Here is a 24,675-nt window from a genome sequence, read left to right as displayed (position 1 = left end):
AAATATAATCAGTATTACTATAATTACAATGCAAGTTTGGCTTTTCAAAATAAAAATAGCAGATAAACAAATAGTTAATTAGGATTATCATTAATATGATAGAACCACACAAATCATGTATAAAATAAAATAGAAATCATGTATAAAATAATTTTATGCATTAAGTAGATTTAAATTTTTGTGTTTTGCTATGTATTTATTGCGTATTTATTACTATGTAAAATTAATAATTTATTTTTATTTTCAGATAAACTTTGGCAACACACTTTAAATGGTACTACTGCCCAATTTTGAAGCTTGATATATAAATTGATAATCACTGCTTGTCATAATAAATGTTAATGGTTTTTATCAAATGGGAAACCATTTCATCTAAAATCACATTTATGTGAACTTGGCAGCGTTTGAGAGGTACCACTGACATACTTAAGTAACTGAAATAGTTTCTTCTAAATGAAAAAAAAAAATTATAAAGGATGTACCATATGCATTTTGTTGACTTGGTTTAGAAGATCAATAGGAGCATATTCCAACATTTTTAATAACAAAGATACATCTTCACTTTCTTCAATAACAAACAAATGCAAGATACTAAAATAAAAAAGACAACTTAAATAAAACTAGGGCTATATTTTTTATTAGCAGTTATAAAATCAGTATGACTTTATAATTTTAGAAAATTAACGAAAATCAGAACAAGAATTTTATGTCAACTTTATCAAACAATTATTATTATAAGAAAATGTAAAATAAATATATTTCTTTAGCTGTTTATATTTTAATTTTTTATCAGAAAACAAGTTTACTGATGCATTTAGACAAATTTAATAAAATTAGAAACTGAAAAAAAAAAAAATTAATATGTCAGTGCAAAATACTTTGTACTCAGAGAAATGAAAAATAAGTTCCTTATCAAGATATTAAAGGCTATTATATACAATTTAATAAACATGTGATTAAGCTTTCTTTAAATTTTTTTATCACTTTGAATCATTCAAAGTTGCTTTTTAGCTTCTGACTTTGATTGTTCTCTATTCTTTAGACATTATAAATATGTGGATTGTTTAGTGAATCTCAAATATTTGTATTTTCAGCATGTATTTAGCACACTGCTAATATAAAGGGCTATATATAAAGGGGTATATATAAAGGGCTATATATAAAGGGGTTGGCAAAATAATGGAAAATTCATCTATACTAACTCATTTTTTGATCTTTCTCAAAAAATACTTAGAGAATCATTTTATACATTTAGAAGTGTTTGGGGAATGCAATTTCTCATATATATCAATGATGTTTAAACTTTTTAAAGGATTGAGGGACTGATAATAAATTACAAACAGAAAAAAGTGTTTTTGAATACCCTATCACAAAAATGTAGCAATAAATTTGTAACTTGTGACTGCGGTTTTAGTTATTATATGCAACAATTGCACAAAATTTCGTAAATCTAGCTTAAATATTTATGGAGATATGGACATTTTATAAAAAGCTAATTTGTTGTTTCGCGTTTTTTGCTATAACTTTAATACTTAAAAAAAAAATTTCATTTGGAACAATTTAAAATTAATTACAAAATTATTGCTTTGACATTTTGAGAAAAACTCTTTTAAAACTGGGCAAGATATGAGTACTTGAAGCAATTCTTTTATACTGCACATTGTGTGGGAAAAATTTATTTTTTCTTAATTTTGTAGAGAATTGTATTTGGCAACTAATAAAAAAAAGTCTGACATAATTATCTTAAAAATTTAAAAGTTTCAAGTAGTTTTTGAACTTTTTAAAATAAAACTCAAAATTATCTTCTCTTTCCTTATTAAATCACATTTTGGTATAAGAATTTTATTGCAAGGTATTATCATTTGTTATTAAATTTTGTCTTGTGATACAAAATAATATTTGTAGAAATCCCATTATCATTTTGAGCTTCCTTGAAGCTACATAATATAAAAACTACTTAGAAAAATGCTAAAAACTTTTTTAATTTTTAAGATATTCAAATCAGACTTTTTTCATTAGTTACCAAATACGATTCGCTACAAAATTATGAAAAAAATATATTGATTTTTTCCCACGCATGCACAGTATAAGGGAACTACTTTAATTACTCATATCTTGTGAAGTTTTAAACGAATTTTTCTAAAATGTTAAAGCAATAACATTGTAATTAATTTTAAATTGCTCCTAAAATTTTGTTAGTTTTTTATAAAAATGTTCATACTTCTATAAATATTTAAGCTAAGATTATAAAATTTTGTGCAATTACTGCATATAATAACCAGAATAACTGTTGCAAGTTACAAAACTATTCCGACATTTTTCAGCATAGGGTGTTCAAAAAATTTTTTCCGTTTGTAATTTATTGTGGGTTCCTAAAATCTCAAAAAGCTTTAAACTTCATTGATATGTATGAGAAATCACATGATCTAAACATGCTTGAAGTTATAAAATTGTTCTTTAAATATTTCTTGAGAAAACTGAAAGATATGTGTGTAACGATATACACTCTTTAACAGGGGTTTCCAACTGGCGGTCCGGGGGTCGCATCCGGCCCGCGAAGCCTTTTTTTGTGGCCCGCGAACTAAAATATATTAGTTGCCATTTTTTGGCGAACAATTTTTGTAAAAAATCAATATGGGTTTAAAATACTTTTCTCGTTAATAAAAACTTAATTTCTTTGTTTCGGTGAAATTTAGCATACCAACGCTGCAAAAAAAAAACATTTTCTCAGGTTTTGACGCACCAAGAAGCAATCATCTGATTGCTTTGAAATGTCGTATGCATGAATGTTTTGAACAGATCAGGCTGGAATGATGCCAACTGGGGACATATAATCTTTAGCGACGAATCCCGCTTCCAACCGTGTCCTGACGATCATCGAAGACGTGTTTGGAGAAGACATGCTTGGTCTGGGGTGCCATTTCCTTTGACAGCCAGAACCCTTTGGTCGTCATTAGAGGTACACTTACTGCACAGCGGTACGTCGACGACATCCTAAGACCTGTTTTGCTACCGTTCCTTTTGCAGCGCCCTTAGCTGGTTTTTCAGCAGGCAATGCCAGACCACATACGGCACATGCTGCTATGAACTGTCTGCAAGCTTGTCAAACTCTTCCTTGGCCTGCCAGATCACCTCTCCCATCAAGCATGTCTGGAATATGATGGGAAGGCGATTGCATCTGGCACGGAATGTTGATGACCTCGTTCGACAATTGGATCGACAATTGGCTTGTATCCAGGCTAGAGGCGGGTCAACACCTTATTGAACTTGCTACTGTAACTCTGCAATAAATTATTCAATTGTTCTGAAATTTTAATCATTTACTATTCTGTACATTGTCTTCCTATCCACCAATTTTCGTTTCAATAGGACAACTCCTTCTTGGTGCATTGATTTTTTTGTTATAGAGTGTATATGTATACATACTTATATATATATATATACAGAATACTCGCGATATCCCGAAAACCTTGTCATGTTAAATAATTTTTTCAAAGTAAAAAATTACTTTTTTCGTTAAAAATCACTGCAATGTTGTACCGAAGTAAAGAATTCTCAAAAGAATCTCTCATACCCTTCATTACGCCTTTCCATGATGTTCCCTATAAGAATTCCTCTTGACTATTCCTCACAGAACATTTATAATGCCGATGAAACAGACTGTTTGTGTGGTCACTCTAATCGATAGCTCAAAATGTCCATTTTTCTCAAATAACAACACTGGTTTGCAATGGACTGTAGATTACTTTATTTTAAATACTCGCGGACTACGTCCGCCATTTATGAAGTTCTCAAGGTATATATAAAGGTCTCTCACACAAGGGTGGCGCGGCAGTCGCACATGCGCGAACACAGACCTCTTCCTTAAAGTACAGTGAAACAAAAGCCATCCCGTCAACTTTGAGACATCAAAAGTATGTATACTTGTAAGGATTAAAAGTATGTATGGATTGATAGGTGATGTATGAGTGTGCAATGTTGTGGAGAATCTTGCTGAACATTCATTTTTATTGGTCAGAAATGCACATCTGAATTTTAACAGAGTTTCATAGTGTCTGTCAGTATTTATCATGGTTAGAGCGAACATAAAGTTGACTACTATGACTTTAAACAATTTTGGTACAATAACAAAGTAAAGAATAAAATTAAATGCTTTCTCAAAGACATGGCACAGAAATAGTGTGATAAAAGCATACAAAAACTGCCACAAAATCTGCAAAAATGTATTGACTGATTTGGTGAGAATATAAAAATCTTAAAAATGTTGTTGTTAATATAATAGAACACAAAAGGATATTTGTATTTTTAAAATATAAGAGACACTACTTTAAGGAATACCTTCAAGTAAAATATTCAAAGTAGATACTACAAGCAATATAAATATATAAAAGTAATTGAGTTTACACGAAAAAAGAACTATAAAAATTGTACATTCAAGAAATAAAAACAATTTCCTTTCATTTTGAAAGATTTGTAGAAACTTACTTATTTTCGTTTTCATCTTCAAAAGCTATTAACGTTGGAAGAAATTTAAAAAATGTATCCTTTCTGCTTCCTTTGATCTGATTTGTAACACTACTTTTTAGTATTTGCTCCTGTTCTGCTTCTGAAGAGCAGCTTTTATTCATTATCCCCTCAGAAGTCTTTTCTTTAATATTTAGAGATGCCAGATTATCAATGAGACCATCAAAATTTACTTCATCGAATAAGTTTAAGTTAAAGGAGTCTTGTATTTCAACTGGCAACTCGTTAGATGGCTTATCATCATTAGATGATTCACCAGTTTCAAAAATAGACATTGATAGAGGAGGTTTCAATCCTAGATAACCTAAAAGAAAAATGAGAATTAAGAAGATAAAAAAGTAAAAATATAACGAGAGAAAATATAGCATAACTATAAAGGCCTATTGTATTGGTCCTTATACCCTCATAGAAAAAATTACTAATAGAGTTAACAGTTTTTAAAATTTTAAAAAAGAGATGACTTTTAAGTTCCTCATAAAAATTTGAAGGAATAAAAATTCTAAAACTTAAAATAATGTGATATAACTTTTTAGAAAAATTAATTTTTTATAAAAATGCTGCACCACCTCACATAACAGCAAAAGGGATAACTAAACATTTCAATTATCATACTATTAGCCACACTGCCATACCTCCAATTTTAGTGCATACAATACAATGCTATGAAATGCAATGTTTGCAATGTATACAATAAAATAAACAACGAAGGCCGGAATTAGCATGCCAGTACAACAACTTAACGTCCACTGAGTGGATACAGGTGGTTTTTTCCATTGAATATGTTTTATACTCTATTGAATAAATGGATGCTTGCATATACAACATAAAACACCTTAAAAATTTTCAATGAAGGACAGACCAGAAGGAAACTATTGCTAGATGGGTCCAAGCTAGAGAAAAGAGCTTTATGGCCTGGAGAATGTTTTCAGAGTGCACTCATCATTATGGATGACAAGATGGATCAACACAAGTATACATCTGTTCCAACAAACCATGTACACCCCTAAATGCTAATTGTTTTTTCTCAGAATGATGGAATCTACCAGCAGGACTATGAGCTGTGTCATACAGATTGGCGTGTGCATGCATGATTCGATGAGCACCAGGATGAGTTTACCAAACTACCTTGGTCACAAAACTCCCTGGATTTAAAACGAATGGAGAATCTGTAGGACCACCTTGATTGCGTTGATCGCGGCATGGATCCTCAACTGTGTAACCTACTGCAGCTGGCACACAGCACAGAGTTTGCAGCACTCTCAGAGCCACAGCACTCCACCTTACAGTGAAAACCTTCGAGAATCCAATTGGCTCTCTTCCTGAACATTTCTCAGAAGTCCTTTTGTGAAAAGTAGTTATTCTAACATTAGACAGGTGGTCACATTAATGTGATTGAACTTTTTAAAAAGCAAAATTAAGGGGAGGAAAGATGCTAATTTGTTTAGGAGAAACATATAAAATGGTTAAATTATTATTATCGACACCAATGATGCCAAATTAATTTTGGCAATAGGTACTACTAGTATTAAGGTGTTGGTCCAGCTTTAAGAGATACCAAATATACTAAACACATACAATGTATTATGTTACTATATTTGACACTATTTAAAACTGCATCAATACTTGGAAGATTTAAATTTTTTATTCTTCTTCTAAAGAAATAAGTACTGGAGAAAACTGCTTGAATGTGGTAAATTTTAACTATAATCAGTTGGCATTAAGCAACAGCATAATGCCAAATTATATTGAGTGCAGTTAATCTTTATATAAGAACTACTAAAAAAGTATTTTGCTTAATTTAATAATATAAAGCCACCTAGAAAAACAAATATTATAAATAAAAAAATTTAATTATTTTAACTTTATTCATTGTTAGTAAATTACTTTTAATTTTGTTCATGATTTTGAAGTGTTGTTTAGTACTAATATATTGATAGCTTACTTTTTTTCAGCCCCTAATAACAGGTATTTAGTTAGTAATCTATAAAAATTTAAAGCATTTTTAAACTAAAGTTGATTACCTAAAACAACGAAAATACATATGTCAAAAATCTTATGTAACGTTAAGGTTGAAATATGAGCAAAAGCACTTATCTGACACCAGAAAAAAGCTATATATGTAAAACAAAAATGCCAAACAATTAAGACTGCAATGAAAAGAAGATGTTAAATGACAATTTTGAATACATAATTTAAATAGTCATTATTTCTATTCCATTAAGTTATTTATTGAAAAAATATTACTAATATTAACTTATAATTTTATAAGAAAACACATCTCTATATCCCCTTTGCATAAAAGAAAATTAATAAATAGACTTCTATTACAGTTGAAAAATATATAATTCTCAGATTTAATAATAAAAGCGCTATTTTCATGTATAACTTTAGACAGTCAAATAAAACAAAACTAACCATCTAAGTCACCAAAAGCTTTTATTTGCTCAGTTTTTGAAGAACTTGCCAGTGACATAGAAAGGTCACCTTCGAGGAGATCTTCGGCCAGTCTTTTCCGTTTCTTTGTTTGCTGTACTATTAATTCTGGTTCCAACTCTATAAAAATATATAATTTTATTGCTATAAAACATTAACAGCAAAAACGTATGTAGAAGAGAAAAAAACAACATAAAACTGTGTTTCATTTGTATTATTTTTTGAATCAATATTTATTACAAAAGGTTTTAATCATAAAACCTTGCAGTATCAAAATATTATACGCAGAGTAATGGTTTCATTTTACAGTTCTAAAAAATTATTACTTATTTTGATTATTAAGATGGTACATTTTAAAAAATTTAATAGCTAGAAGAATCACGTTCATGTAAGTCATACTTATATTAGAGATTACATAAAATAATATTTTTTATTTTTCATCTTTTATAAAAATTTCTTTTTGGTGTAAGAACAAAAATTTTAATTTCTTTTCTCTTTTTTTGCATTTTATTGAAAGTTAAACAGTTAAAATTTCAAAATAATTCTTCTCTTCCACCAAATATTGAAGATAGGTGCTATATTATAAGATACTGCAGACTTATATAAAATGAGATACTTTCTGTGAACACAAAATCTCAATAAAAAACTTTCCGCAAGCAATTTATTGACTCTTGTAACTAGTTTCAATCCTTTTTTCTCCATTATTCTGACAAAATTTATTTGAAAATTACTATATTTTATACTTTTAAAAGTGTTTTAATTTTTATATAACTGCATGCTGATTATTATTAGAGCATATAATTTTTTAAATATAACAGTTTTCTAGAGGTATATAACGAGTTATTGATTTATCAAATCTCCTGTTGCTGTACCTGAATTTTCTAAAATTGTCAGTGACGTAGAATAGAGAAATTTTGGCAGTTTCTTTATTTTTACAATGCGTATTATTAAAAAAATTTCCATGATAGTGAGAAATTTTTCACAAACAGCGTTCATTTTCATAATGCAAAAAATATGAAAATATTTTTTTTTAATTGACAAAGGCGAGGTAGAAATATCAGATAGGTTGGAGCTTTCTGACGTGGCATAGTTTTCTCATCCTAGTTTTAAAGGAATATAGGCTACAGAAAAGTTCTACCCTCAATGCATGGTCTAATTCTAGAACGACTTTTTGTGTATAAAAATTGAACTGAAAAATTGTTTTTATCAAGGATAGTGATGCTGAAAAATTAAATACTTTTAAAAACCTTGAAACCAAAATTAAGTACTTTCAAGGACTCTAATTTTCCCAAATAAAAATTAAGCAGTTTTTAAGAACCATGGGATCCTTGTTATATTTTGGCCTTTAAAAATTCTCTTTATTTAAAAGCATTTGGATTCATATGCTGAACATTAACATGTTCGGTAGACAAGTTCAACGATATGTGAAATAATCTATGTAACATAAAATTCACATGTTTCAAAATTTGGGTTATAAAAATCTTCTACTGTAGAAAGAACTTTCACTAACCGTGACAAGGTACATAACGGAAGTTCACTGCATTACTTTTCATTCCATTTGACTTGCTACGAAGTTGAATGAAAACTTCTTTTTCGATATTCTCTTTGAAAGGAGGAGTTTGGAAACATATAGCAACCTACCGAAATATTACTCAAGTTAAAATGGTGATGAAGCACAGTTTATAAGTGAAACAAAGTACAAAGTAAAACATCAATATTTGTCACTTGCATTAAAGTGTATATAACATAAATTTTCTATATCTTCAAACTTTATTAGGCAATTGTTAAATGCAATGTATTTTGTAAACTTTAATTAATTTTACAACTAAATAAATTAATGAAATTAATTACTCAAATAATAATTACTTAGATAAATTTATAAATCATAAAACTTTTAGTGTCAATTATTTTAACATTTATTTAAAGTCTTATTTTAAACAAGTAATAGAACAAATCCAATATGTTTCTAGAACATATGCAGTTTTGCAATAAAACTGAAACAGCAAGAATGATGCCACATAAAGGATAATTTCCACACTATATTGAAAACAATTAAATGTGAAAACGTAGAATGAAAGATGTAAACACAGATGCAAAAGAAATTAAAAATAAGTTATAACAAAGAATAAAATAGCTTAATCAATAAGAAAGGGAAACAAGATGATTAAATTAAAGTTGAGAGATAAGAAAAAGATATAGAGTGTAGATATTCTAAGATGCAAAAATTAAAAGGAAATAGATTTTTAAATGCTTAGAAATAATGGGATACTAGAAACGTCATTACAGAATTATTAGAATTTTTCAAAACAAGAAAGGATTCCTAGAAGTTTAAACCAGTTGATTAGGAGTGCTGTTGAATGATTTTGAATTTAATGAAAATGAAATGAATTAAATCTTTTGATTAGAAGTTCAGCTATGTAGACTGACCGAAAATCGTTTAGTATCTTGATTGAGAACTCATATTTCATGTTCTTTAAGTCAAAACTTAAGATGCTTGATGTAGACTATATGACCATGTTTACTACAAAAATTGGTAACTACTCTAATTATTGTTGTCAGCTGGTCCATTATTATACTGCTCTCAACTTGAACCAACCAGTGATCCAGGTTGAAAGACTCCTACGGAGAGATATATCATGGGTGAAAAATCATTTTTACTAATTATGAGACCTCCAAATGTAGGTTAAGTAAAATGCAGATACATGTAGGCTTTTTTTTTTAATTTTAATCAAACAGTTTTTCTTGAAGGTAAGCTTGTCCCAATGCTTCAAAAACACAGAGTTCCTTTATTTTCCAGGTTAGGTTCAATATTATAAGGCTAATAAGATAAACATTAAAAGCCAAAAAACTGACTGTTCATTGACACAGATAAAATAATATAAAATAGCAAGTATTTAAAATAAAACAAGATTTTGATAACATAAAAATAAGACTATATTTGATCAAAAATATTCATAAAAATATTCGCAACAAGAAATAGCTACAATCAGGTTATTTTCAAATATAAATAATAGAAAATAAACTTTATTTTATTTTAGATACAGAAGTTGAAAAACATAAGAAAATACCAAAAATTCAAAATTATGTTGAAATATTTTTAACAACCTGATGATGGACATCAGAAGGAAGGAATTTTGCATTTTCTTTCCAATCCTCATTTTGATCATTGTCCAAACTGAAGAACACAATCTCAATATCATCTGAAATATAATAATAATAGCAGGTGGATAAATTTAACCAAATGAACCTAATAAAAGGTTTAGCCACTGAAAAAATGAAGTAAAATATTTCATAATTTGTAATAAAATAATACAATGAGAAATAATTATGCACTTTTTTTAAATTAGTTTTCTTATAAAACAACCAATAATTTAAAAAGTTCAGGGTGACAGTTTTATTATTCTGGCACGACCGTTTGTAACTTGATCTGTTAGTTGGTATCTTAAAAAAATTTTCAAACTAAAATCAACGTAAAAAAAATAAACTTTGTGGCAACCAAAGAAGTGGAGGAACAAAAAAAAAATTTGTGGCAACCGAAGAAGTGGGAGAACAAACAAAAAAAAAAGAAAAGGGTGGGTTGCCAAGCTAACTCCCAAATAAAAAATTTTATAAATATTTTTATAAGAAAAGTGTGAAAACTTTATCTCCTTAAACAAGAGCTCACAACACTTAGTATTCATTTGCAGATTTTAAATCTCTTGCAAGATATACTCAATACATACTCGGCAGCATGCCTTGCACTACTGAGCCATGATTTGATGAATGATAATGGATAAAAAGGAATTAATGGTAAAAAAAAAAACACTTTATGAAAAATAAGGTCTGATAGATGACTTTCAAGACGTTTCTTAATCCTTATACACTGTTTATCATAGGTTAAGGGAAAATTACAAAAATAGCTATAACTCTTCCAAAAATAAGCAATTCCAATTAAATTTGAGTATATTGTCAAAAAAAGAGTTGCTAAGAAAAACCGCATTACATAAACTAGTGGCGCTGTAATGGAATGACGCCATCTGAAATTAGCATGAAATCGTATGTTTGATCGCAAACCATCAAATTTAGCTGCGTTTCTAAAATTTGAAGTTTGAGATAGCCAATTCTTAACAATGACCTCCAGGCATCAATTGTCTGAAGAACTGTGACAGAGATTTACTGAAAGACTAGAGGTAGAACAAAGTCAGATAGAAGTGGCTAAATGTGAGTTCTTATGTGGTTCATAAGCTTTGGAAAAAAATTTTTAACTACAGGTTGACACCTAGAAGGTTTAGCCAAAGAGAGCCATATGCTACAACGAATGCTTATGACTGATATTTTTTATTATTCATAAGGAGAAATAGAACCCTAACTCTGAGTTAGTTCAGATCCTCTTTTAATGCAGTCACCGGAAGATTGGTGTCAATGTCTACTGTGCGCTGAAGACTTCACAGACGCGGTTAGTTCACTTGGCGACCAGCCATTTGTGTGCCACTTTCATCACGCCAGAGAAGGCAATGTTGAGGTGGGCACAGCATTATGTCCACAGGATGGCTATTCTCTTCATAGATGGGTCCAGGTTTAGCCTCCAAAGTGATAATAGATGTTGTTTGATTGGAGAGAATTTGGAACCCGACCTGCACATCTTTCCATGTGGAATTGTGAACAATCATGTGTATAAAGATGACACTCTTTATGTTAATGTAGGCCCTTATGCTGGTGCAATAGGTGATGATTTTGTGCTACAGGACAATAACACAACATTGCACAGGGCATCAATGATTGCTTGCATCATGGATGATTATTTTCAGCAGCGAATAACTCAGTGCATGGAGTGGCAAGCTTGATAATCAGACTTGAATCCAATGGAGCTTGTTTGGAATGCTTTAAGAAGCTATAGTTTTTTAAACCCATTATTACAAAATTTATATAGAATTTCGGAGTTATTATTTAATTTAAATAGTTTGGTATACAAGTTAAGAAAAATGTTTAGAAGTATAAAGCCTAAGATTTTTAAAATTATGTGTAAAATTAAAAGTTTACTCATATTTTACACTTTGCTATTTTTCAAATTTGACTAAAATGTAAAAAATATTCCTTTTTTTAAAAAAAAAATTAAGCTTTGATTCAATATATTCTTGAAAACTGTTCTTCAATTTCAAATGTTCTGCACAATGCTTTATTGCTTTTTTCACCTCAAGTAAAGCTTCAGTGTTTACATCTTATCTTATGGCCATTTAAAAAGACTTTTTATCGATTGGTCTTAGATCTATATAGCTTTAGATCTATTGTGTAGCTTAATGCCTGTAAAATTAATATATTTCACATAGAATTTTCTGTTTCACTTAAGTTATCTCTGTCTTCCTTTCTATATCATTGACTCTCATGATCCTTGAAATTCTGTGCATTACTAATTTGTGTGCTTCAGTCAGTGTCGTATCACATTTCTAAAAATCAGAAAATATATGTCAGTTTTTTAAGGGCTTCAAGAAAATGTCTAGAATAGTACATAAAACAAGTTTGCCTAAGCCTTTTTACTCACTCTTGAATTTTGGGTCACGCTTACTAAGGCACTACATAAGTGTTTGAGCTGTGCACCAAACTTTTTTCAAAAGGATGATAAGCTAGCCATTGAGTACTTAATATTCTTCAAATGGAAAACATTTTTAATTCAAGCTCTCTTGTACATTCCTTGAACTCTCTTTCATTTTGGGGGGGAAGCACTGTGCAAAGTGTAGTGTTCATCACAATACTTGGAAATGTTTAATCCCCAATATGTCCTTAACAACTCCCTTTATTGAAGTCTAGGATTAGAGCAGTACCATAGTACATCGCCAGAGTACTTTTCCAGCAATTAGGCTGCATTTGACTCCATCACTTCCCAAAAAAAAAAGAACAAAGATTTTTGATGAATATTCCTCATTGAATTCATGCTTACATTTCTTAGAAACAGTTTAATCTTCCAATATGAGGTGGTATTTGGATGTAGTGGAATGTTAGCATTTTTAACTACATTAAGCATTTGAAAATATTATAGAACTATTAAAAGACTATCATTTGTTGATACACTAAAATAAAGGTTTGAAGCATGCAAGGTCAAGTATCTCTTTTGTTTTGTTTATTTGATAATAAAAAATGTTTCAGTGAGTAAATGTTTATTGAAACAAAGAATACGCATGTAAAAGAAAAGAAGAAAAACAGAAAATGCATAATACCTTTGTCTATTTCATCACATAACAATATTGTATCTTCATTTCCAGTCACCTTTCCTGTGTATCTTGATAATCGAGAAATATTTAACTTTTTAACAGTATCTTTACTTTCTAAAATATAAAGAAGCAAAGAATGTTGAAACTAAAACCGTTAATGCAATATTAAAGCTACAAGTCATGAAAAATTTTAAACAAAATATACACATACTCCAAATTGGAGCATAAGACTTATCATAGCTCTCCTTCTCACTCTATTTATGGCCAAATATTTTGCCTCTCACCCTGTCCTTCCTAATATTTTTGATTTACTTACAATCGTTCTGCGCCAAGTACTTTAAGGTCTTCCTCTTTTTCTATTACTCAGCGGGTTCCAATCAAAAACTTGTCTTACTTTTAATTTTTCAGGTTTACATAGAGCATGACCAATCCATTTCCATTTTGGTTTTTGAATTTAAAGCTCGACTGATTCCTGTTTTGCTTTTCTAAGGACTTCTGTCTAGCACATTTTATGGAACAACTAGATTCGTAAAATTCTTGTTAAACTGTTGTTAATAAATACTTGAAATTTTTCATGTTATTTTTATTGCAGTGCCATGTCTCAAATAATTAGAGAACAGATTTAACATTAATATTAAAATTTTAATCTTTGCTGAATTTGTTATGTTTTTCCAGAATTTATTTAGAATAGCATAAATGCTTCAGGATATGTTTACTCTATTTAGCATATCTTAATGAGTTCCTCCTTTGTTGTCAGTTATACTTTCAAGATACGTAAAACTGTTTATCCCTCTAGTTTATTATTTTCTAAGAATATGTCATTTAGGATTAATTTTAAAATTTCAGTTTCATTTTGGTTGATAATAGTAAGAGAGAAGCATTAAACTTCCACCATCTATCTTTAACATAAATATTAACATCCCATGTGCGACCATACAAATACAATTCAAAATTTTATGTCCCTGTTAAAAGATGAGAGAATAAAGGTTGTACAAATTTATATGATTAGAAAACGTCATGCACTTAAAGAAATACTGCATAATGATTGTGAGGAATGTAAAACAGATGTTTGTTGACTGGAATTGTAATTAAAACAAAAATGCTAATCCAAAGCTAGATCTCTTACCTCAAAGAAAAATGGTATACACTGCTAAAAAAAATCAGACCATCCTGAATAACTCTTGATCTAATGATCGGATCTTCACGTATCAGGACTCATTCGTAATGGTTTAAGAGGGTGACCTCAAATATGTTAATTAATTGGTGCATCGATAACTTCATAACATTTTCTGTGCGTAAAATTTGCCATTTACCAAAAAAAAAAAATAATAATAATTAGAGCTGTTTGTCTGCATTGAAAATAAGCCTAGTCCACAATAAAAATATTATTAATAACAATATTCATATTAAAAATTATAATAACGCTTAGTATTATTTTCTATTTCTTCTCATGTATTTTTACGTGGATAAGGACTGGCAAATGAAGCATGTCTTATAAATATCTAAAAACCTAAATCTTGGTGATATTTAAAAACTAGAAATGCACCAGATAATAAATATAATTCAAGATAACCTTCAGGCACTCTTTAAACATTAACACCCTAAACATATAAATATCCAAGAGGTAACAAAATATTCATATATTCAACTTGGACACATGAGGATATCGCTTCAACATCCATAGCCAATGCATATTCATAAATAATGTCAGAGAGCCAAAATATTCATATCGATTTACTTGGGTATTTTTAGATATCTCAGATAAATCCAAAATATTAATTGAAAATTTAGACATATCTGGATATCCCTGCAATATTACAGGCTGAATGGGTATTAGTATGAAAAATGGATGTATTCAGAATCATAATGTAAATAACATAAGTTTGATTACTTAAATTTACTTACTGAAGAAATTAACTGGTTTTGAAAATATTTTCTTGCATACAGGAAAATTTTCATCTTTTTTATAAAAGGCTTCAAAGCAAAACTTAACACAATTACTGTTATATCCTTTTAATTCCATTTTTGATTCTTTTTTCAGATTTTTTTCAGAAATACTTTTCCCTTGCTCCACTGAAAAATAGTAATTTCTTTTTAAAAAAATATTCAATAAAAAATGTACAATAAAATATGTATAATAAAGTAAATAAAATATATATAATAAAAAATGTAAAAAAAAAAAATTATAAATTCCTTTTTTAAAAAATAATTAGAATTATCAAACAAGTAAAAAAAAGAATTGATAATAGCAGTAACAAGAGAAAAATTCCTTATTATCATAACTGCATTTTTAATTCAACTTTCAAAGCAGGGCACAAAACTGTATCTCATACGTACTAGCGAAGGAAAGAGGGAGAAGCAACAACATGAAGTTATCTTTTTTTATTCACACAATACCCGACATCAGTATAAGGCACATAAAGAGTTACGATCTGCAGCATGCACCCAGATGTTGGGTGGTTTACGTGAGAATTTATGTGGAAGTCATGGAATCCTCAACAAGGCTGGACACGAGCCCCAAAAATGACTTCCCATTCTTCTTCTGAAAGCCCCATTCTTTTAAATAAAAAAAATCTTATTTTAATATTTTCTAGAACTTTTTGAAAAATCGTTTAAAAATATTTTTTCTATAGGAATACAAGGAAGGAATACTCTGCTATCTTTGTTTAAAAAAATAATTAATGGACACTTAATTTTCTGCAGAGCAATTTTCTGAAGTCCTCAGCAATCCCAGGTCCTGGAACAATTTCTCCATCCATAACCCTTGAGCATGATCGTGATCTTAGACAACTTTTGACTGTCATATGGAAATTAATATGCTGTATGGAACAGCATATATTTTATGAGGTTTTCCTTTTTTTAAAGTTTAGCTTTTATTTCTTTATTTACTTTTGAAATTAATTTTTTGTTAAAAAATCTTATAAATTTTTAATTTCCATTTTAAAAATTACACTTCTTCAAATTTTGATAAAAACTATTCACAAATTTTTTTCAATAAAGAAAATTTAGTTCAAAGGGAAAGGAAATTTAAAAATGTATATTAAGTTTACACAGAAAAATCTTTAAATTGGAAATATTATTACTAGCTGAATGGAAGCAGTTGACATGAAGTCCAAACTCCAAAAATCCAATGAAAAAAAAAAAGTTTTTCACTGAATCAGCAGAGAACATAAAACATTATATAAAGCTGCCATTGAAGCAGAATCAAATAACGCACCACTGTTTACAACATTTTTAGTGATTTTACAAAAGAGTGCTTTTATCACTAAATTTGACAATTTTCCAAAATTACAAATAATTTCTGTTAAATATACCTAATTAGAATGAACACTTTTACTGACTAAGAGTCAAGCATAACCCAATATTCACAACTTACATCAGGGGTGTCAAACTCAAAAGCTAACTTGGGCCAAATAAACAATGCTTAACTTTAGGGGAGCCGCAAAAAGGAAAAAAAATCAATGTTCATAGAAACAAATATTTTTATTTTAAATTGTAATAAACATACATAAAGTTAAATTATTGTTTACGTCCTGATACTTGACATCTTCTCTGCTACTATCTTTTCTATTTTGGGAGAAATTTTATTGGCTGAGACTGCTTTCAAAATTGACCCTACGTGAGTGTTATTAATACGGTTTCGGACAGGAGATTTATTTCCATTCATAACAGAAAATAATTGCTCTCACTGATAGTACTTCTAAACAAGGAAATAATTTCATACGCAAATTTTTGAGTATTTTCAAACCTTGCCGGTAAATATTCGTGAAATTCAGGCACACCCACTTCAGTGAATTTTGCCATCAAATTTGAGTTGCACTGAATCTCAATCACTGCCATTTGCATATAACTGGGTACTGAGTCTATATTTATTGAGAAAATCGAAGAAAACAAACAAAATTTGTCTTCCAAAGCATTAAAATCTTTAAACTTTGTTTCAAATTCTGTTCTAAGATTTGAATTTTTTTCTGCGTATTTTTGATACGATGCAGTATCTTCTTAACTAGATTTGTTCCTGTTGCACATTGGGAAGTGCGTTAAATCTTCATTTTTCAGTTGCCTTTCCCAAAGAAATAGTTTACATTTGAATGCTTTAATTCTGTCAAACATGTTCGTAATGATCTAATCCTCACCTTGCAACAATAAATTTAAATCGGATAAGTGCTTGGTTATATCAACCATGAAAGATAAACCTTGCAACCATATTTGATCGGAGAACAAGCTTGTATCTTGATTTATAGTTTGTAAAAACTTAGATATTTTTTCTTTTAAATCCCAGAATTGTTTGAGAACCTTGGAGCAAGATACCGAACTTACCTCGCTATAGTAGGATAAACCTGATTATGTACTATCTAATTGATAGTTTATAGTGAAACGGACTCCATTTCAGCCAATTAGAATTTTACATTTTCGCTGCGTACAATTTAAAATGATGCGTACAGTTTATAAATACAGTATATTATAATTTTATATGCTGGTTTCGTTTCTAATTCACATTTCTATTTTGTTTTTAATTTGCCTCGGATATATTGACTGGGCCACAAAAGTGTTCAGCGGGCCGCAAGTTTGACATCCCTGACTTACATTTTTCTGATTCCCAAAAATATTAAATGTTTATATTTTCTAAATTGATAAGGAGTAAATTTATTAGTAACTTAAGAATCAAAATTACAATCACTATCCATAGGATAACCATTAAAGTGGGTCAAAAAACTAATTTATAAATTTCAGAACGCTTTAGTTTGGAAAAGTTGCCTATAGTAATAAGAATAAAAACAGCATAAAATTTTTAAAAATCAGTAATGAAAACTTGAAACAATCAAGCCTTTCTTAATTTTCTTTTTAAAGTTGACTAACACTTTTGCTATAAACACAATTTTGTTTTTAATGCTTGTTTGAGGTTTAAATATATTAAATTTTGATCAAAAATTTAATTTTTCATATTCATGCAGCATTTTAAGAAGGAAAAAAAATATTAGTTTACCAATTGTTTCTAATTTTAACTGTGTATCTCTTCGCTTATTATGTTAGGTCAAAACAATCCAAAACTCACCATGTGAACATGTTTGCACATTGAGTTATACCTACACCTCACCCAACAAAGCATTTCGTATGGTATTTACATTATATTTACAGCAATATACATATATTTTCAATGGAGCAAGACTCTTTGATTTACAGCATTGTTAAAGTTCTTTTTTCATATTTATTATAAATCTAAAAACTAATTGTTTTTGAAGAACTTAGGCATAACTGATACACTTAAGTGTTGTTCGGATATATTCATCTCTAGCTTCATGTTCACATATTTTGCTCAAAGCCTTATTCATAATTTTGAGATACCATTCAACTAGGAGTTCTGAAGTTTAAAAAAAGAAACTCTAACAGCCACCTGTGTTTAAAATAAATAAAAATGTAGCAATATGATTAATTATATCATTATTAATTCTTATAAATATTAAAACTAAATTAGGCAAAAAGATGCAATAAAGCTTTAAATCAAAACAAATAAAAAATTTCATCGAGATCACTCAATACTAATAATAATCAACATACTTAATCACTTAAATACAAGATTAATTTAGGCAAAGCATATAATAAAAGTAATATATAAAAAAAATTTTTTTAGTCTGCTGTGTGATATTAGTAAAAAAAATTTTTAATAAAAATTAATAAAAATATTTAATAAATATGAAAGAAGCAATAAGTATCAAGCAACATGTGCAAATAAATACACACAGTTTTTTTTTCTATTCATCAGCACACATTAAGTTTTTTTTTCTGCTTGTCTTTAAACAAGTTTATGAACAATATTAATAAGAATCACTTTATAGCAGCACAATATAACAAATCTTATAATAATCTATGCTAAGAGTTGCTAAGGTGTGTCGCATATTGTTGCAAGCATAAGAAACAATGTTAGCCAAGTTAAGATCCTGTCATCAGAGACTAACACAAATTTAAATAGGTACACTAATAAACTTTACTTGTTATTGTTTAAAGTTTTTTTCTAAATTAAGAGTTTTCGGTTAAAATATAACAGCTATATTTAAATATACATGATATAAAAATAGTCAGAACGGATTAAATAATACTTGAACTAACAATATCTTTGCTTAATTCTTTCTTCTAAAATGACTTTTGTTTCATCCATTTTCTTAATCAAAATTGGCAGTTGAGGAAACCTAAAACAAAATTCCTCATTTGTAATTAATAAGTTAAAACTGGAATAAAAGGTAAAACCAGAATAAAAATTAAAACTAGAATAAAAATTAAAACTGGTATAAAAGCTAAAATTATTAATCATGCAGTTTATAAAAAAATCAGAACAATAATACAGCTTATTTTCTAATAATAAAATTCTTCATAAAAAAATATATTATGTTTAAAAGAAAATGAATTGACTCCAACTTCTAGTAGAAAGAAAATGAACAAGTCGAATTTTTAGAAAAATCAGTAAAATAATGCAATGTCCCTTTAGATTCAGTTATTTTCCCATAATAGGCAAGAGTTATTTTTAGTGTTAAAAGCTAAAACAAAAAACAAAAGTAACAAATAAAACTAGCTTTTCCATTTTACTGATACTCCTTTCAATTAAAACAGTGAATGGGAACATTCTGAATAACTTTTAATCTATCATAATGAGAGAATTTTCACACCCAAGTTAAAATCTAAATGATTTAACTAGCATAAAACATCATAAATATGAAAATTAATTAATGCAAATGCTGTTATCTTGAGTTACTTTTTATCTTAAGTTAAAAAATCAAACACAAAAATATATAATACACAGAAGAAACTTTCAAATTTGCCTGTTTGCGTGTCATTCAGAATTTAATATTGATCAAAAACATTGAGCTTCAGAAAGAAAAATTTTCGAATTATTCAGAACTAAATAAAATTAAAGGACAAAATCCAAAATGTGAAATTTTTAAATCAATAACTAAATAGATTACAATTACAATTGTTTTTTAATCTTATTACTCAGAAACTATTTTAACTTATTTCATGTATTTGGTGAAAGTACACTTTTGCATCTGATTTTGAACATAACATATCCTTTACAATAATAAACCAGTATATTTAAGGTCTATCCAACAAATCATGAGGGTCACATGTAAAGAAATCTGATCCCATTTGTGTGATTTTGTCGTCTATCTGTTTTTCGGTAATTACTGCTACGAATTTCATGATTTTTAATTATTTTTTTAATGTGATGACGATTTACGAAATGCAATTAAGGAAATAATTAGTGCATTTGTCTCCAAAACAAAAGGCGATAAAATATCCCATAATATTAGAATTAAAAAAATATTACACATTCAATAAAAATAATTATATTTATTTTTACTTGTAAAAAGCGTTTTTGCTACATTAAATTAGTAATATACACCGTTGTTATTATTGAAAGTAACTTGTTTAAAGATATTAGTGCTAGAGAGTTTCGTCACAGAAATCCAAAAAAATTCTGCCACAGGGAAAGTGAGTTCTTTCCAATTATAGCAACCACTTCGCCCCCTTTTTTTTAAACAATATATCTAGAATAGCTAAAACAAATTTTTACTTTGAACTCACAAAAATTACTCAATATCATTAAAATAATATTAAGTGCAACAGATTTGAGCTCAAAAATTATTTTTATCAATTTTTAAATTTTTTCATCGAAAACAGAATTATGTTACAATAAGCTTTGGTAAACAGTTGCAAACTTTCGAACTTGAAGTCGTGTAGGTAAGAAAGTCAAGAATTGTTTTTATTTACATTTGTATAGAATACACCATCCATAATCTGTCACTGTCAGAATAAAAATAATGTCATAAAACATAGTTACTCTGCTGTAAAGTCTTCAGACAATTTCATCCAGCACACTCCATCATCGCAATGTTTTCCAAAAAGACAGTTAGTAACATGCAATCTAGGTATTTCTTCATTGGTGTACAAAGAAGCTTTAATGTATATACCTGATGGATCATCACAACCATGTAACTAAAATATAAATATTATATGTTAAAAAATTTTTTAGAAAAAATACAAATTTATACCTTAATATAAAATATTTATTTGAAAGATACAAATGCATTTGAAATTTCAAATTTAAAGTAATGAACCAATATCCAAGTTTTGCAAAACTAAACAGGTGAATCTATGAAATGTAATTACCTATTAAGTTTAATTATGCAATAATATTTTAGAAAGTAATAAACTGCCATAAAAAGTTAAGGTTTAACCTGTTTCCTGAGTTTTAATTTAAAACAAATGAACCAAGAAATAAGAAATTTGGTGGAAATGTGCACTAAAATTTTTTTTATTGATTGCCACATAAGATATATAAACATAATTTTTAAAAAAAAAACTTGGAAAAAAAGTATCTTTTTTATAGAAAATGCGTCTTTAAAGGATAAAAAAAAGAAACTGTAAAAAAAAATTCAAAAAGTTTGGAAAATTTGAGGGGTACAAACCAACCAACCTTACTACTATCATTAGAAGGCATGTAGCATATCCTTGACTGGTGATAAACTAATGAAAGTAAAATTAAATAAATAAACTGATACATTAAATAAATATTAATTAAAATAAATAAACTGTATTTTAAATATCTTACCTTTCACTTTTACTCTTCGTTTTTCAAATTATTAAAATTGCATCATCACAAGCAATTAGTGTGAAAGTAAAAATTCTTTAATAAAAAGAATAAACATAAAGAGCCAAAGATTTAATTTAAATATATTCATTTACAACTATTTCTAATCATAAATCTAAAATGTGAAATGTAATTTTTAAATTATTGGAATAGGAATGGCAATGTTTAACTTTTAAATCATGTAAATTTATGTTTGATATTAAGATCACGTGAATATGAATCACAATATTGGATCTGCAAAACACATGAATACAAATTGCAATACAGGATTTTTCAATTATGTGAATACAAACAGGGTTAATTGTGAGCCCAAGTCAAAATTCCTGAATATTTCTTGAGTTAAAAAAAACACACACAGTTAAATTGAAAAATTAGAAAGAAATTAAACAAGGTTTTTTTCCCTTTTCTCAATATTTCTTAGTTTACTTAAAATATATTTAAAATATAATTAAAATTTCACACATACCTATACCATTTACACATATCTATGATGACCTGGAGAAGCAATTAAAATTTACAAATATGTCTTTCTTTCTTGAGTTTATGATTATAATAACTATTTACTGATAAGAAATTAATATTAATCATAAATATAAGCTTATAAAGTATCTGGCTCTCCCTTACAAGCAAATAAAATAAACTGTGTTTTTAAGTTCCACCTTTGAAAATTTGATTTCCGGAAACTCTGTGATCAAGATTTGTTGAAACGTCTAGACCTTTGATTTCCGGAAACTTCCAGATCACTGTTAGCGAAAAATCCGGGGGGTTTCCGCAGCACAATCAGCTCTGTATAAATTGTGTGATAATTTGACAATGGCCATACGATTTATGATGGTTGATTTCTAAAACACTTGAATTTGGATCCTATTGTGTAATTTTTGAATAAAAAAAATTTTTTAGTTGATTTTTTAAACAGTGTGAACACTCCTGTTAATTTGAAAAAAAGTATGCACGAATTTTAAGAATTTTCGCAGACGTATAATCGCCTAGCATGCATCTATATTATATAAGAAGTAAAATTAATATGCTCTGCAAGGTAAACAAATATTTTTCAATATATATACTAACTGTACTTTCTTAGAAAAATTTAGCTGAACAAAAAAAGAAAACAATTAATTTAGAAAAAATTTATAATCCTAAAATACAATTATGCAATCTTGTTTTAGAGGCTACTTTTACACTGATTATTATTAATTTGTAATAAGTTTTATTCAATGTATACCAAAGTACATTATTTATTTAAAAAAAAGAAGAAAAAAAAGCAAAGTCCAAATAAGAAAAAAAGGTTAAATAAAATAACAATGCATTATTTTTTACTTCAATTAAATTTTTACTTTCCCAGTTTTTCTTGTATGTTAGGCAATATAGTAACTATTGATCTAGCAAAAAAGAAAAGCATTTAAACTTTGAATAAGAAAAATTCAAGCATGATTTTCACTTAAACACCATAAGTGAGGAAAAATATTTTTACAAATGATAACATTAATTAATAATAAAAATGATTAAACAGTCAACAAACCAATATTTAAAAATTAAAATCTATAAAGTATCTTACTTCGATTATTGGTTGTAAACCTCCATGAGGCCCCTCATTGCGATATCGAAATCTAAATTTGTCTGGGAGTTCACTGTTAATAGTCAAATAAGGGTTTCCTAAATATAAAAAGATATTACAATGTCTTTTTTTCAGTTATGAACAGACTTTGAACATGAATTACAACGAAATAAAATAAACTATGGTCAAGAAAAAGTTTATTAAGTTAGATTATATGTTGTAATATAGGCATAGCATGAGGGAGGGGGCACGCTTTTTGTTTTTAGAAAACTGTTAGCTTATTTTAAGTATTTTGTATATACGTATATTTATCTTTTATATGAATGTATATTTATGCATGAAACTTAAAATAGACGAATAGTATTTTAAAAATAAAAAGTGTGACCCCCCTCACACTACTAATTTATATACTTGAAACTACTGGAGAAAAGATAAGTATCCAAATGTAATAGATTTCTTCAGTTGACTTTTTCATGTTAAAAATTGTGTGCATAGAAAATAAAAATAGTTTTACCTAAAAATTATTTGAAATATTTACCATATGATGAAGTAGAGCTGGATGCTGCATATGATAATGATGATTGAAACTCTGAAGATAAAGTTTGAAATGTATTTTCATAATCAAAACAGTGATGCATCTTAATACTCGTCACAAAAACGAGATGATAAGTTATGAAACGGTCTAAATACACAAAAGCGAAAAGTAAGAAATTTACTTTAAGATTTAAAAACAGTGAGATTATTAAGTCTTCCCTAATTAAAAGTAAATATGTCAAATAGCAGTAAATGCATTCTCATTTTGATGAAAGCTTGAAAATAAAAATCCACATACAAAAAAAAACATAAAATGGATAATTCGTGATGTAAACAATTTATTGATTAACAATTCAAAATAAAAAGAGTAGGGAATTAATCAAAATTCCCTGTTACAATGCGCGTCAGCAGACAGCGCAAGTATAAGTTTCGGTTTATGTTTATTGAAGTATTTGTACGTCTTCAGCGACTTATTTTTGTACTAAACAAGTTCTTAAGAGGATACATTTTTACTAACAACTCATTTCACATGTGCTTTTACACTTGCGCGTTTTGCATATGTGATTTCTCAAGATAAAGCTCTACATATCAAGCAAGTATTTTAAATCAAGAATCATATTTCTACATTATGGTATGCATTCTAGAATAAAGAAAAGACTTAAGAAAATTTTGAAAGTTCATATTAGAGTACTAGGGTTGAAGGATCCTCTAGGGTCAAATTCTCTGATGGTGGAAATGCATACCAAACTCAGCGAAATTGCACATTTTACACAAATTATTTGCATATTACAGTCACTCGAAAA

At 28.2% G+C, this 24,675-nt stretch overlaps 1 protein-coding gene across 1 annotated transcript in view; it reads right to left on the bottom strand.

Moving 5' to 3' along the window:
• The window catches only part of LOC107451409 (nuclear factor NF-kappa-B p100 subunit), a 36,528-nt gene extending 12,206 nt beyond the window's left edge, over window positions 1–24,322 (bottom strand). Inside the window, exons 1-11 of the mRNA XM_043046724.2 lie at window positions 23,877–24,322; window positions 23,339–23,436; window positions 20,974–21,128; window positions 19,248–19,327; window positions 15,048–15,215; window positions 13,149–13,256; window positions 10,063–10,157; window positions 8,468–8,594; window positions 6,940–7,077; window positions 4,486–4,828; window positions 483–591 (exon numbers count right to left, since the gene is read on the bottom strand). Coding sequence (XP_042902658.1) covers window positions 483–591; window positions 4,486–4,828; window positions 6,940–7,077; window positions 8,468–8,594; window positions 10,063–10,157; window positions 13,149–13,256; window positions 15,048–15,215; window positions 19,248–19,327; window positions 20,974–21,128; window positions 23,339–23,436; window positions 23,877–23,976 — 1,521 coding nt within the window. The 5' untranslated portion in view covers window positions 23,977–24,322. The remainder of the gene's footprint in view (window positions 1–482; window positions 592–4,485; window positions 4,829–6,939; window positions 7,078–8,467; window positions 8,595–10,062; window positions 10,158–13,148; window positions 13,257–15,047; window positions 15,216–19,247; window positions 19,328–20,973; window positions 21,129–23,338; window positions 23,437–23,876) is intronic.
• Between the last annotated feature and the right edge of the window lie 353 nt (window positions 24,323–24,675).

The sequence above is a fragment of the Parasteatoda tepidariorum genome, chromosome 1 (genome assembly GCF_043381705.1).
Source record: "Parasteatoda tepidariorum isolate YZ-2023 chromosome 1, CAS_Ptep_4.0, whole genome shotgun sequence".
In the NCBI taxonomy this organism is placed as follows: Eukaryota; Metazoa; Arthropoda; class Arachnida; order Araneae; family Theridiidae; genus Parasteatoda; species Parasteatoda tepidariorum.
This window is presented reverse-complemented; position numbering and strand designations above follow the sequence as displayed.